This window comes from Nomascus leucogenys, chromosome 14, assembly GCF_006542625.1.
Source record: "Nomascus leucogenys isolate Asia chromosome 14, Asia_NLE_v1, whole genome shotgun sequence".
Classification (NCBI taxonomy): Eukaryota; Metazoa; Chordata; class Mammalia; order Primates; family Hylobatidae; genus Nomascus; species Nomascus leucogenys.
In genome coordinates this window covers 86,913,378-86,928,031 of record NC_044394.1, presented here as the reverse complement: position 1 = coordinate 86,928,031, position 14,654 = coordinate 86,913,378, and the positions used below count along the sequence as shown (strand labels likewise).

The 14,654-nt window shown below is 54.6% G+C and overlaps 1 protein-coding gene across 1 annotated transcript; it reads left to right on the top strand.

The window, feature by feature from the left end:
- Positions 1–3,276: 3,276 nt before the first annotated feature.
- On the top strand, positions 3,277–12,712 carry CBX2 (chromobox 2). Its single transcript, XM_030827266.1, has 5 exons — positions 3,277–3,430; positions 3,507–3,550; positions 4,482–4,547; positions 6,839–6,944; positions 8,856–12,712. The coding sequence occupies exons 1-5, from the start codon at positions 3,359–3,361 to the stop codon at positions 10,164–10,166; spliced, it is 1,599 nt and encodes a 532-aa protein (XP_030683126.1). The 5' UTR covers positions 3,277–3,358; the 3' UTR covers positions 10,167–12,712.
- Positions 12,713–14,654: the final 1,942 nt, after the last annotated feature.

The window sequence follows — 14,654 nt, the reverse complement described above, 5'->3', positions numbered from 1 at the left end:
CTGAAAGCTTGAGGAATCCTGCAAGTGCCTGAACTGTGCTTATTTTTACTTGAGTTCCGATACACAAACACGGTCTGTCCCGCATACGTAATATTTACCTATTACATACACAGAAACGGCGTAACATTAATACAGCTAGCCTGTAAGTCACACCTTAGTCTTGCAAATGTGCAGAGGAGCTGGGGGCAAATTACGACATGAGATATTAAATGTGATGTAAATATGTGATGTATTCTAAATCCTGAGTGTATCCCATGCAGACCGGCTGGTGGGGGTGTCTGGTTCCTCCTTTTAGCCAACGCCGCTGATGGCAGTAGGGAGACGGTGCTTTTAGAAAATCTAAGAGCCGTTTGAAACTATTTGGTAAGAAGTAACTACTGTTATCTAGTTTCAGCTGCCAAATCCAGGGTCACTGGATTGATCTCAATTCCTGACTTTTCCATTGACTTCAGAGTGAGACATTCTTTGCTTTGGCATCTTTAATTTTCGATCCACAAGCATAGTGTGAAAATACTTATGCTTTCTTAGTAGTATTTCACACACGAATAAGTTAATACTTTTCCTTATCACTTGCATAGAAAGGAAATTAGTACTATCCAAAGTCTGTACTCTCTGAATGTCTTCCTCCGTGCCTGGATTTTTAATATCTTTTTTTGTATGTGTTTTAAACATTCTCATATATAATTAAGCATAACTGTGAGTGTAGGTAAACTATTCATATTCCAGGATTAATTTATGTAACCGTTATTACTTTCATTTAAAATATGTTTAAAGCAGATCCCTCTCGTTCCTGTGGACCTGCAAAGTGTCCAGTACAGTGACCACCAGCTACATGTGGCTACTCCTACTGAAATGAATTAAAGTGAAATACAATTTAAAATTCGATCCTTCAGTGGCACTAGCCACACTGCCAGTGCTCAGCAGCCACAGGTGCCTAACGGCCACCACACTGGACGCAGTGGACGGAGGCTCTGTCCATCCACTTCCATCACTCACAGATGGAGCTGCTGCTACGGTCTTATACTACTGGATATCTAGTAGTGACCACATGATAGTACATACTAACTATCTGTCGAATGAATAATACAATAATTAGTTTTAACTTGTCTTAATAATTTTTAAAATGTGACAGTCGAAACGGAAGACGTCCGCTTGTTTTACACAGTTGGATTAGCTGGGGGTTATTCTTCCCTTCTGCCTACTCCCAGTTTTCTTTTTAGGGAACGTGCCACAGATTTTGGATCACACGTTCACAGAATGTATCTGATTATTTCATTCTGGCCATATATATCATATTTGTTTCTCCAAATGAATTATCTAAATATTATTTTACCCAAACTGAGTGTTTGCAGTTGGGTAGATGATGTACATGTTAAACCTTCCTGGACGCTGATTTATTTTTTTCAATGTGTTAGTATCAAATTCTAGCAAAATTATTTCTTAAGCAAAGAAATCATTCCCTTTTCAAAGCCTTCTTTTCTTTAAAAAGAAATCAAGCAAGTAGCCCAGCATACCATGAGTCAAAGAGGAAACTGGAAACTTCCAGGGCAAAATCTTAGACCCAAGATGAATTCTGCAAGGAAACGTGATGTGAAAGTGATCCAGCTATTTGTACGATTACAATAAATACACCTTTGCCCTCAACTCCACAATTTACTGCCAAGCTGCACAAGACAGGGATACAAAAGGAGCCGGCGGAGAGACTGTTAGCAGATCCCTTCACTCCAGAGGCCAGTTTTATCCCAACACTAGGATTCTTTACTGCCTCTGCCCCTGAGTAAACAAACACCTTCCCCCCAAGGACATTTCCCTTTCTCCTGCCCTCTTTGCAAACAACATCTGAATTTGCACGTACTCTCCAGGAAATCAAATGCTTGTAACCTATCTAACCAAAGAAACTGAAGAACACGCCATAAATTGAAAGATCGGTTCCTACAGTTCAGTATTTTCTCCAGTAGGCCTTTCTGTTAAAACAAAAAAAAACGCATTTCTCCTGCAGAACCCTTTATAAATATGGTTTTGATGATCACAATTACATTGAGACAGTCTCCTACAACAAGAAACGACTTTTGGATCTGCTCAACAAAAAGAGAATTTTGCAGCTGTGTTCAAGGAAGCAAGAAAAGCAGAGAGTGAATTTTCATGGAGTTAGATCGCATTGAGACGAATGAAGTTAAGGCTCAGGTCTCTTTCATTAAGTGTTTGACTTATCCTGATTCAAAATCTAAATAACTTAAAGGGTGATTCTTCATGGAATTCAAATCTTAACATCGGAATAAAAGGGTAGCCTGCGGACGACGATCACAGGGAGGACACGGGGTCACCCCCACTTTCATAACATGGCCTGACCCTTTTCTGCCGCGGACAATTGATCCGAAGGACGCCGGCTGCCCAGCCCTGGCGGGCCACTACTGACCTAGTCCTAAGTTAGGAACAGCCCTGCAAACTGTCCCCTCCGCCTCCATTTCATCAAAATCCGGGAACAAATTCAGAAAAGGTGCAGCTGGTTTTCTCCCTACAAGTGCCCTAAAACTCGGGGGCTGGATCCACTTTTCATAGCTGTTTAATAAGAACTCCGGGCAGTTCTTATTACTTCTTTCTCAGAGTGCTTGGTGGTTTAAGTTAAAGCATTTTCCTCTCTCGCCTTTGGGGGAAAAAGCCTGGGCTGCTGGAGTTTGTGGGCCCCTCCCCTGGACTTCATCTTCCTTTCCTTCCCCAGCCCCCGACCCGTTTTGCCCTCCTCCAAAACAGAGCGACGCCCCCGCTGCCGAGGAAAAGCCAGTTCAAGAAGCCGGGGGAAGGGTGGGGCCCCGCGCGCTCCGGAGCAGCGCCCCTCGAAGGCGGGGGCAGGAAGCGGCCGCCGCGCCCCGTCCCGCTTCCCTCCCTTCGGGCCAGAACAATGGCTTTTTGCTCGGAAAAAGGAGTTGGGAGCAAGGCCGGGCGCGCCCCGGGAACCACGCGGGACTCGGTGGGAGCCCCAGGCCCGAAGCCCCTAGGCGCCTCCTCCCCCAGCCAGGGGCCCGCCCGCGCCCCCACCCCCACCCCCACCCCCGCCCCGCCCCCGCCCGGGGCCCCGCGCGGGACCCCCCGCCGGAGCGCGAGGCCCAGCCCGCCGCGGACAATGCGCGCCCCGCCCCGCCCCGCGCCCGCCCCCCCTTGCTGATTGGCCCGCACGGGATTTGGGCAGCGCGCGGGGGCGGGCGGCGGGCCGGGGCGCGGGCGCGGAGCGGCGGTGCGCGTGCGCGGGGCGGGCCGGCGCCGGGCGGGGGCGGTGCTTTGTGTGCTGCCGGCGGGGCGCGCGGCGGTGCGGGCGGGTGACGGGCGGCGGGCGCCGCGGTCGGGCTGGCTGCCGGGCAGCATGGAGGAGCTGAGCAGCGTGGGCGAGCAGGTCTTCGCCGCCGAGTGCATCCTGAGCAAGCGGCTCCGCAAGGTGCGTGCGGCCTGCCCGGCCCCCCGCCCGCCGCCCGCTGCCCGTCTGGCTCACGGCCCCTCTTCTCTCCCCGCAGGGCAAGCTGGAGTACCTGGTCAAGTGGCGCGGCTGGTCCTCCAAGTGAGTCCTCCGCGACGCCGCGCCCCCCTGCCGCCCCCTTGCCTGGGGGTGGGGACGTGGAGCCCTTCGGTCGCGCCGTCCGGGGGTCTGGGGGCGCCCGCGGGCAGAGCGGGAAGTTGGTGGGGTCCCCGCCGGCTCCTCCGGCTCTGAAGGGGGCGGGGGCCGCCCGGCCCGAGGTTGCCCTTTGTTTACACGCCCGCGGGTGCAGAGCTGGGTGGCCCCCCGCGCCGGAATCTCCTCGGCCCCCGCGCCGCGCTTCCCCCAACCCCGGTCCCGGCCGGGAGGGAGGCGCGGGATGCAAGCCCCCCTCCTCTTGGCCAGATTCTCCCCGCTGTAACCTGAGCTTCCTATTGATGGATGTAGGGTTTCTTTTTTTTTTCTTTCTTTTAATGGAAGGGAGGGGATTTGGCATCCCCGGAAGGGGCTCTGTGCACAGCTGCTCCCGCAGCCCCGTTTCCGCGTCTTCCCGGACCCCGCTCTTTTCTTCGCTACCCCTCGAGGTGCCCCGGCCCGCGCGCCACATTGTTCTGGATCTCGGGCTGGGCGCCTGTGCCCCTCCCTGCATCCTGGACCTGCCTTCCCTTCCTCCTCTGGCTCCAGGCCAGGGTTTGGGGGATTCCCTCTCTGCAACTTTGCGTTTTATGGGGATTTGTTTTTCTCCCAGGCAGAGGCTGTGAGAGTCCTCTTGTGGCCTTGTTTTAATTGGGGGGTTGGAGCAGTTTCCCTTTGGGTCTGAGGTTAGAGTGCTGGTTTCGTGGGGGGTGGCCAGCCTCCAAAACCTGGGTTTGGACTTTGAGAAGTGCCACGGTGCTACGGTGCCACTGCCATCGGCTCAAGTCGAGGAGCGGTGAGGGCGGGCCCCTTCGGGCTGCCTTGCAAAGCGGTGATCATCAGCCTGGCGTCTAATGCTGCCCTGCCCTCTGCTTTGCAGACATAACAGCTGGGAGCCGGAGGAGAACATCCTGGACCCGAGGCTGCTCCTTGCCTTCCAGAAGAAGTGAGGACGCTGACAGCACTGTGGGGAGGGCGTGGGGGAGGGACGGTGGCTGGTTGGAGTCGTGCTGGGCGCTGCTCGCCTGCCCGGAGGCTGGAGCTGGGGCTGTGGTCTGAGGTCCCTTAGCAAGATTGTCTCCAGGGCCATCTCTGTGGCTGGCTGTAAAAGTCCCCAGCCAACCCCTCTCCCACCTTCTTCTAGCCAGCCTGTATCCATCCCTGAGAAGACCCCAAGTAAGTGCTGCTTTGGTGTTTCCGACAGCCATACTTGTAAAAAACCAACTTTTTCAGTTGCTTCAGATAAAGATGTTATAGTTTCTCTTGGCCTTTTCTGCTGAGTAATTTGCACATGGCGCTAACAAAAAACCAGGATAGCAGGTTTGCTACAGTGACGCAGGTATGCCCTTCCAGCCCTGCACGCGTGTGCCATCAGGCAAGAGAAGGCTCAGAGAGGGAGCTGGAACACACAGCACGCGGTTGTGCCTATTGTGATGTCTCTCTCAAGAACGAAACATTTATTTTGCTCTGGCCTGCAGCATACAGTACCAAGTAGCACCATGAGGCCAGATTGGGCCAGACTTGTTTCTGTAATTCTAGATGTCATTCTATTTTTTGGTAGAAAAGTTAAGAGATAGACCTCCTTGAGATGTTCGAGGGCAAGGGGTAGTGAGGAGAGGGTAGTGGATGTGCCCATCGCACCCCAGCATGAAGGGCGAGGGAGTGCGGTTGAAGCAATGGCAAGACGTGGGGGGTTTCACTGACAGCTCCCCCTGGCTCCCCTGGCTGGATTTGCCCTGTGGATAGAGGCAGAAGAATTGGTTGCTGGAGTCTTTCCCAGCCAGGGTCAATCTGGAAGGTTGGTTCTCTGGTAGCAAAAGGTGTGTTCGCTTTTTTCCACTGTAGCAGGACATTTTGGGTCTTCCCAAAGGGGACATGACAATGGGGAAATAGAGTTTACTGGTGGGGCGAGTGAAAAGAAGAGCCTGTGCTTGCTTAAATCCCTTTGGAAAATCATAATGGCAACCCATTGTCTTCTGTTAGTTCCTGTCTGGGTCCTGTGAGCCTTGAGGTGAGGGAACGGCTTGGTCCACTTCAGAGGCTGGTGCGTTTCTCTGCATCTAAGACAGTGTCCTAACTGTTGAGAGAGATCGTGCCCTTGCCCCTGGTTTTGGTTAGAGCAGACGAGCAGAAAACACCTGAGATAACAAGAGTTTAAAACCCATGGGTGGCTTGGATTACATCGTGGAAGACAGAAAACGGAGAAGGTGGTTGTTCAGCCTTCTCCATCCACCAAAATGTTAGCTCCCTCTGGGCACTAGGAGCTGGCGGTTACCTGCTTGGTGTTTGAGGGGGTGGGGGTATGGCCCTTGGTGACGCACAGGCTCACAGCACTCAGTGCACAGGTTAATATTTCAGCGGAGGAGATCCATGAGCACTTCATTGTCCTTTTAGGAGATTTCGGGTTAAGGACCAGCACTTAATTGGAGTATGAGCTTTGCCTGGTACTTACTAATCAGAACTGTGTTGAGGAGGTTGCCTTCAGGCCCCAGTGAGATGATGGTTTGCCCAGATAATTATCAGGGCCCCTTCCCTTGAGAGTGGCCTGAAATACAAGCTTTGCCTGGGGGGCTGGAGGTGTGGAGGCTCTTCTGGGTGGGGGGGCAGGTACTGCAAGTGGTGCATGCATTGAGCCCTGCCTGCCTCAGAACTCGGCACCTCTGTTATCTCCCTCAAGAGTAGAGTTTAGGAACGGAGAGGTATTTTTTAAAAGGAAACAAGGAGAGTCATGTGCCAGCAGCCAGGCTCTGCAAGGGCTGGAGGGCACGGCCCATGGTGCTCCTTGCCCGGGTGAGGGTTTATGCATCAGCAGCTGCCCCGGGGATTGGTGGCATCCCCTTGCCCTGGGCTTCCTTCTGTTGAAAGTAAGGAGGTTGGACCGTGTGGCCACCAAGGCCACTTCTGGTGAGGATATGCTAGAATTTCCATGCAGCAGTGCACCTGCAGGAAGCTGTCTTAAGAGAAGTCGGAGAATACTGGGGCATCATTGTTTTCCCAGCATTGCTTTCCTGTCTTCAGCTTGTCCTTACCCAAATGAAATGGGATGGCTGGTTACTGACCCTCGTGCAGAGAATGGGGTCTGATCTCTACCTTGGGTATTTGATGATGTGTTTGCGGCAAACAGGATAAGCTATTACAGGCCAACAGGAATAGGGTGCTGGAAGCCAGAGTGTCCCACATGGTAGAAGGGGTGTGTGCACAGGGCTTCTCCCCCATTAACTAGCGGTGTGCCTTCAGGGAACATGAGAAGGAGGTGCAGAACCGGAAGAGAGGCAAGAGGCCCAGAGGCCGGCCAAGGAAGCTCACTGCCGTGTCCTCCTGCAGCCGGCGCTCCAAGCTCAAGGTGGGTGGCTGTGCTGGGTATGCTGACCCCACCTCCCGGCACCCCCTTGGGGTAGGGGGCAGGCAGAGGGAGGGTTTGGGGCCCTCAGGAAGGGTGTGGCACTTCTCCCAACAGTCTGTCCCTCTACTCGGAAAACAGGAGCCCCCTTTCTTCCTGCCTCTCAGCTTCTGCTGCCAGGGGGCCTCAGCCGGCTGAGAGTTCCGCCCCGCACCTCCCAGGGACTTCCTGCTTCAGCCTGTCCTGCACGCCTGTCTGCTGGGTGGCAGAGTCAAACTGCCACTGACAAGCACTCTTCCCTCCCAGGGGGTCCTTGGGGGACGGAAAGGAACAGGAAGCATGCTTACAGTAGGTGCTCATAGGATTGCCAGCTAGATATGACTCAAAAGCCTAGGATTTTGGGCTACTCCAGGCCCACCTGTGAGTGCACCTTAAATCGAGGTGGCCAGAAACGGCAGGGCTGACCGAATAGCCAGGGGGTGCCAGAAGGGGCCTTGGAGGAGGGCAGAAGCAGTGTGGGCTGATGATGTGCTTCGGCCTTCTCGGGACTGTCCTGTCACCCCTCCTCACTACAGTGATGGGCTCACCCCGCCACAGGTATCCATGCACCCCTGGGGTCCGTGGTAGGACCCCTCCCTCCCCTGAGGACAGGTGAGGCAGGACAGGATGGGGGAGGAGGGCCTGGCCTCAGTCCCAGGTGTGGCTTTAATTCCCTCCTCCGGGCACTGTCCCCGCCCCGGACCTTCGCATGTTGTGGCTGTGAGCTCAGTCACTTACAGAACTTGCCTTGCCAGGAGGATGTCCTGAGGGAACGGGATTCCCTGCTGTGGAATCTGGTTGGCTGGTCCACACTGGCCTTACACGCTGTCTTGCAAATCTTGCTTTTGAGTGGGATGGTGGGGGCTGCAGAGGTTCTGCTGACTGAGGAGTGGCCACAAGGCAGTGACCGATGCCTGGTATGAGGAGATCACTCCTGTGGAAGTCGGGAGAACGGGGTGGTAGGGAGGCGGTGTTGGATCTGACTCCCTAACACGCTGTAGAATTCTGACCTAGCAGACAGCATGGAGGCCTATAAAGCACGAGGACACTCTTACCTAATATTTGCGGTGACATCCAGAAGGCGAGGAAGGCAGTGGTTTGTTTACCTGTATCCTGGAAGGCTCAGACTGTGAAATGGGGATACTGAAGCCCACTTGGTGTAGGCTGCAAAGCTGTGCATGCTACTTCATACGACTTATAACCTCCTGCGTCCTGAAAACTGTGATGCTCTGGATACAGTTCCCTTTGAACGTCTGCTCTACAGCCTGGAGCTGAGTCTGCATCCCCCTTGAAAGCTGATGGTGGACGGGGATGTCGTGGTGTGGACTCTGTCCGCCCTTATTCTGTCTTCATTTTTACGAGCCACCTATTTTTCTCTCTATCTACTTTTAATTTTGCTTCTCATGGAACTGTGAGCGCGGTGAGAAGTTGCTCCTTCCTGACTGCCTCTCTGGTCTGGAAGCCACAGGAGTTGATGGCTGCAAGGTGCCCAGTGTTCCTTGGGGACAGCATGGCACTCTGGACCCTGGGAGCAGGCAGTGGAGGTGTGACACCTTCGTTATCTTTTTTTTTTGAGACGTAGTCTCGCTCTGTCGCCCAGGCTGGAGTTCAGTGGCACAATCTCGGCTCACTGCAGCCTCCACCTCCCAATTTCAAGCAATTCTGCCTCAGCCTCTGCAGTAGTTGGGACTACAAGTGCGCGCCACAACACCCGGCTAATTTTTGTATTTTTAGTAGAGACAGGGTTTCACTATGTTGGCCAGGCTAGTCTTGAACTCCTGACCTCAGGTGATAACACCCGCTTCAGCCTCCCAAAGTGCTGGGATTACAGGCGTGAGCCACCGCACCCAGCCAACTTCTCCTTTATCTTTCCAGGAACCCGATGCTCCCTCCAAATCCAAGTCCAGCAGTTCCTCCTCTTCCTCCACGTCGTCGTCCTCTTCCTCGGATGAAGAGGATGACAGTGACTTAGATGCCAAGAGGGGTCCCCGGGGCCGCGAGACCCACCCAGTGCCTCAGAAGAAGGCCCAGATCCTGGTGGCCAAACCCGAGCTGAAGGATCCCATCCGGAAGAAGCGGGGACGAAAGCCCCTGCCCCCAGAGCAGAAGGCAGCCCGAAGACCCGTGAGCCTGGCCAAAGTGCTAAAGACTGCCCGGAAGGATCTGGGGGCCCCGGCCGGCAAACTGCCCCCTCCACTCAGCGCCCCCGTTGCAGGCCTGGCAGCTCTGAAGGCCCACGCCAAGGAGGCCTGTGGCGGCCCCAGTGCCATGGCCACCCCAGAGAACCTGGCCAGCCTAATGAAGGGCATGGCCAGTAGCCCCGGCCGGGGTGGCATCAGTTGGCAGAGCTCCATCGTGCACTACATGAACCGCATGACCCAGAGCCAGGCCCAGGCCGCCAGCAGGTTGGCGCTGAAGGCCCAGGCCACCAATAAGTGCGGCCTCGGGCTGGACCTGAAGGTGAGGACGCAGAAAGGGGAGCTGGGAATGAGCCCTCCAGGAAGCAAAATCCCGAAGGCCCCCAGCAGTGGGGCTGTGGAGCAGAAAGTGGGGAGCACAGGGGGCCCCCTACACACCCATGGTGCCAACAGGGTGCCTGCTGGGTGCCCAGGCCCCCAGCCAGCACCCACCCAGGAGCTGAGTCTCCAGGTCTTGGACTTGCAGAGTGTCAAGAATGGCATGCCCGGGGTGGGTCTGCTTGCCCGCCACACCACCGCCACCAAGGGTGTCGCGGCCACCAACCCAGTCCTTGGGAAGGGCACTGGGAGTGGCCTCATTGGGGCCAGCGGGGCCACCATGCCCACCGACACGAGCAAAAGTGAGAAGCTGGCCTCCAGAGCAGTGGCGCCGCCCACCCCTGCCAGCAAGAGGGACTGTGTCAAGGGCAGTGCTACCCCCAGCGGGCAGGAGAGCCGCACAGCCCCTGGAGAAGCCCGCAAGGCGGCCACACTGCCAGAGATGAGCGCAGGCGAGGAGAGCAGCAGCTCGGACTCCGACCCCGACTCCGCCTCACCGCCCAGCACTGGACAGAACCCGTCAGTGTCCGTTCAGACCAGCCAGGACTGGAAGCCCACCCGCAGCCTCATCGAGCACGTCTTTGTCACCGACGTCACTGCCAACCTCATCACCGTCACAGTGAAGGAGTCTCCCACCAGCGTGGGCTTCTTCAACCTGAGGCATTACTGAAGCCCCGGCGCCACCAGCTGCCCGGTCTTACTCCCCTTTCCTGCCCATGATGTTGGTTGGCTAAGTGACTCCCAGCCCAAGCCCCCTCAAGAGTCTGGGTCAGGGGAGGAGGAGTGGGTAGCCTCGTTGATGGGCAGGCTTGGAAGGGACTTCTCCCCGCACCCCGCCCTGTCCCGGGACATAGGGCAAGGGGCCTCACTGCCTTGTTGGTCTCCACCTCGTGCCTACCTCTGCAGGCCTCTTTGCTCTCCCCTCTTGCCTCAGGAAACCCGGTGGCACCTGTGGCTCCAGGTGACTGTCTTGAACAGAGCGGGCTTCTTCATGGCTGCGTTGTTGCTGAGTTTGAACTGCTCCTCCCTGGCCTGCGTGACTGAATCCCAGCTTTGCTTCCTGTCTCGCAGGGACTGAGGTGTCAGGAGGGGACTTCTGGTCCACCTCGCCTTCAGCCCTGGAGTGGGCAGAGAGTATTGTGGGGAGGCAAGGCCGGTGGGACTAGTGTTCCCTCCACCTGGCTGCAGCTTTTGGGAGATGGGATGGGCAGGGGCGGGCCTGGCTGGCATTGCCTGAGCCGGCAGTGGTGAAGTGGGGAGCTTGCCCTTGACAGGTGGGGGCTGGCTGGAGCCTTAATGTGAAAGGACAGTGGCAGGCAGCTGGAGTAGAGCAAGCCCAGGAGCCCTAAAAGGCTGGCTTCACGGCCATCTAGGCCCAGTTCAGGGCAGCATCCACAGCCCCCAAATAGCCCACAAGCCAGCATGGGTGGGGCGGGGGTGGTCCCACAGCTGGGTTCCACCTGAAGAGCCTCCACGCCTCGGAGCAGGAAAGGCAGGCTGTGGCTGCCACCCTCCCTCCTGCCCATGTCCCAGTGAGAAGTGACCTGAGTCCCCTTCCAAACCCAGACCCACCTCCTGCCCCAGGCCCACTGAAGCATGTTCCATTTCTAAAAAGCCCAGAGTTCAGTGTGTCCTAAGGAAAACCCAAAGTGGAGGTGCTCAGGTCCAGGGGAGTCCAGTGGGCAGCACCCTTGGTCCACAAGCCCCTCCCTCCACTCCAGGACCTACCTTCTGCTAGTAAAGGACTGGCTTCGTCCTAATCATGGCCCACAGACTACCCCGGAGATCTGGAGGACAGGAGTGCTGGCACTTGGGAGTTGATGGGCCCGTCTGCCACCTCTGCCTGTGCTGCAGGGGTTGGCCGTGGGTCCTGCCGACACCTCCCTGCCGCCTATGCAGGGCCCTGCCCAAGTGGATGAGGTATTCCTTGAGGAATATCATTTTCCTTGACAATCCCCCTCACCTTCAGGGGTTCCCTGCCTGGCTCCTTTCCAGCTGAAAAGCTAGACCTGTACCACTGGGGAAGCTGGACAAGGTCTAGGGGGCCTACCTGGTAGAGGGCCCCAGGAAGCTGAATCTGTCAGCCTCGGCCCTGAGGCCCCTGTTAACTCAAGATTGTGAGCCGCCTCTATGTGGCCACGTCTGGGAGCTACCTTGTATGACTTCTGACCAATAGCAGGATTTCTGTTCTGAAAGCAGCTTGGGCAGAAAGGCAGGGCAGCCCAGAGGTGGCAGCGGCAGGCAATCTGGTTACTAGGTCTTTGTGATGCCAAAAATAAAAGAGGGTGGGGTGGTGACTTTCTGTTCCTCTGATTGGATGGAGTCAGCCAGCAGGCATGGGGCTATATTCCAGTGCCTGACTGTAGGGAAGGCTACCCTTCCATGGAGCAGCCCAGACTTCGAGAGTGGGCTCTGGTTTCGGGGGGCAGGCCTACCAGACTGCAAGACCCCCCAGTACCTCACCGTGCCAAATAGGAAGAGGTGGCCTTGGTGTAGCCAAATTGGTCTTAACAGTGTGCCTTTGGGGAGGGACCCATGTCCATGGCTTCGTTGAGGGCCATCCATATGCCACTTGGGGGCCAGCCCACAGTGGCCGTGTTGGCTGCAACAGGAATGGTGCCCACCTCGGCGAATTGAAGGGCTGAGAGTCCCAGATAGCTAGGCCAGAGCTGGAAGCAGACAGTAAGGGGAAGAGCTGCTCCCACAGGACAGGGAGAGATTCCGGCTCACTGTGCATCCTGGGAGGAGGCATGGATCCTGGCACGTTGGGCCTCAGGCACCAGCCTCCCTGTGCTCAGACAGCCAAGTCGTGACTCCTTCCTGCTGAGCACTGTGCTACCTTCAATGCTCCAAAGCCAGACTAACAGCTCTCCAAGCCCTTGGGGTGACTCTGGGCTTCCAGGAGCTGTTGGAGAAATGAGGATGTCTGTCCCTGTCTGCCTGGGCTGGCCAGATTCCTCCCCAGCAGCCAGGTCTCTCCAGACCCTGATTCGGTGCCTTTCTGTTTACCAGCTACTTCAATCCCAAAGTTTGAATCTGCAGATACCTTACTCCCAGCCACTTTGCCTTCTTACTGTGTTGTGTGTTTTTCCTGGTGCTTCAAGAGCGTGTGCAGGGCAAGTGCCGTCACTGCGAACTGCACCGAATGCTCGGACTTGGTTGTCTTATGTTTACCAATAAATAAAAGTAGACTTTTTCTATTTTTATTTGCTGCTATTTGTGTGTGTGTTTGTGTTTGTGTAGCTAGGTATCTGGCACATCTGACAAGATGCATTGTTGCTTTTTTCCCAAAGGTCCCACAGGAACTGTGGCAATGTGTGTGTGTGGAATGGTGTGTTAACCGTGTCTTGTTTGCTCCTGTATTGAATAGGAAGCAGTGGCCAGTCTGTCTTCCTCAGAGGTGTTGGCATATTTTTATATGTATATATTTTGTACCAAAAAAGAGTGTTCCTTGTTTTGGTTACACTCGAAATTTTGGCCTAGTGGGAGAGGGCTCTGGGCCGAGAGCTTGGGAGACTTTGGGAGAGGATCAAGCTTTGAACCAAAGCCAATCACTGGCTTGATTTGTGTTTTTTAATTAAAAACAAAATCATTCATGTATGCCACTTCTAATTGCTTTCAACTATGGCTGTTTGCTTTCTTAAAAGAGAACAAAAGTAGGTATGTTATTGCCCTAGGAAAGGATCTGTGTTGAAACAGGACAGCAGCCTAGGGCCCACATTTAATTAGGATCAACCAGTTTAAGGAAATGCTTCCCCCAAAAAGCCCCTGATGGTGTGGGGAAGGGGAATGGAGTTGGGGACGGGTAGTGCCTACATGACCAGATTTTACTCAAGTGCAACTCATGATTCTGTGGGTTTTCTAGTATTTTTGGAAAACTAGCATAGGTTGCAGGGTTTTTTCTTTTAGACTGATGTTAATTTATTTTGCAGGGGAAAGACAGCAAATGGCATCAGAAGATTTTTGTCCTTTTGTTATCTCTTAGTATATCAATAAATTTTTAAAAAAACTTTTGGCCTGGTGTACATCATGAGTGATCCCTGGAAACATAGTAGACTCTGCTTGAGGCAAAATAATTCGTCTGGACATGGGCCGAATACTTGTGGCACAGAAAAGTCAAAGACTGGGAAAGGCTTGGCCACTTGCGGAGGGTGCAGAAAAAGATGTTTTCAAGCAAAGGATGGGTGTTTGAGAGTCCATATATCAGTGGCTCACAACAGAGAACAATTGGCATTCCAGGGGACACCTGGCAGATCTGGAGATCTTGCTTGTCAAGCTGTGGGGTGGATGCCGCTTGCATCTAGTGGGTGGATACCAGGAGTGCTGCTAGACGTCCTGAGGTGCACAGAACTGTCTCCGTGACAGAAAGAAATGATCCTTCCCAGCACATCAGTAGTGCTGAGTTTGAGAGACTGAATTAATGGGAAAAATAGAAAAAACACAATGTTAGGGGTTGGGGGCAGGGGCGGCATTACCGGCATCTGGTAGGTGAGGTCAGGGATGCTGCAATATATAATCAACTCGTTTTGAGACTGCTCCCTTCCAGAGACATTCAAAGTTAAACCAAAACTCTCCCTCTCCCCACCCCCACAGTATCCAGAGATGCTGTGTTGGAAAGCCACTCAACCCCTTGAAGCCGCCGCATGTGCTAATGCTTTACAAGGAGGCAGCCATAAAATTCCAGGGGAGTCACTGTGAGTTAGCAGCTACTGCAACTCCTAACCCAAGGCTCGCGAATAAAGAGGCGATTTGCTTATTATAGAACCTTCCCCGGCTCCTTAAGGCTTGCACCAACTTCACCATGAATTTATTCATAAATTCCAGCCTCCAGGGAGAATAGAGCTTCTTTGAAGTGAAGAGAGAAGCTGGGCCTAGATGTTGGGGTCACTGGGTGAAAAGCTACTTGGGGCCAAGGCCTGAATCTTTTGGTTCAGGAAAGGGTTCCCCCTACAAATGGAAATGTGACCCCCAGCACTAGCCCGCTCCAGGAAGGCCTGCGAATTCGAAATCAGACTGCTGGAGAGAAAGAAGACTGCTGGTGGGCTCTCTCTTGCTGCCTTCGCAAGTCTCTGGCTGTTTCGTTTTGGAGAAAGTGGGCAGGGGCGACCCCAGCGGGCCTGTCCTCTGGCTTATGAGAGCTACAGAAAGGGGCTGGGAC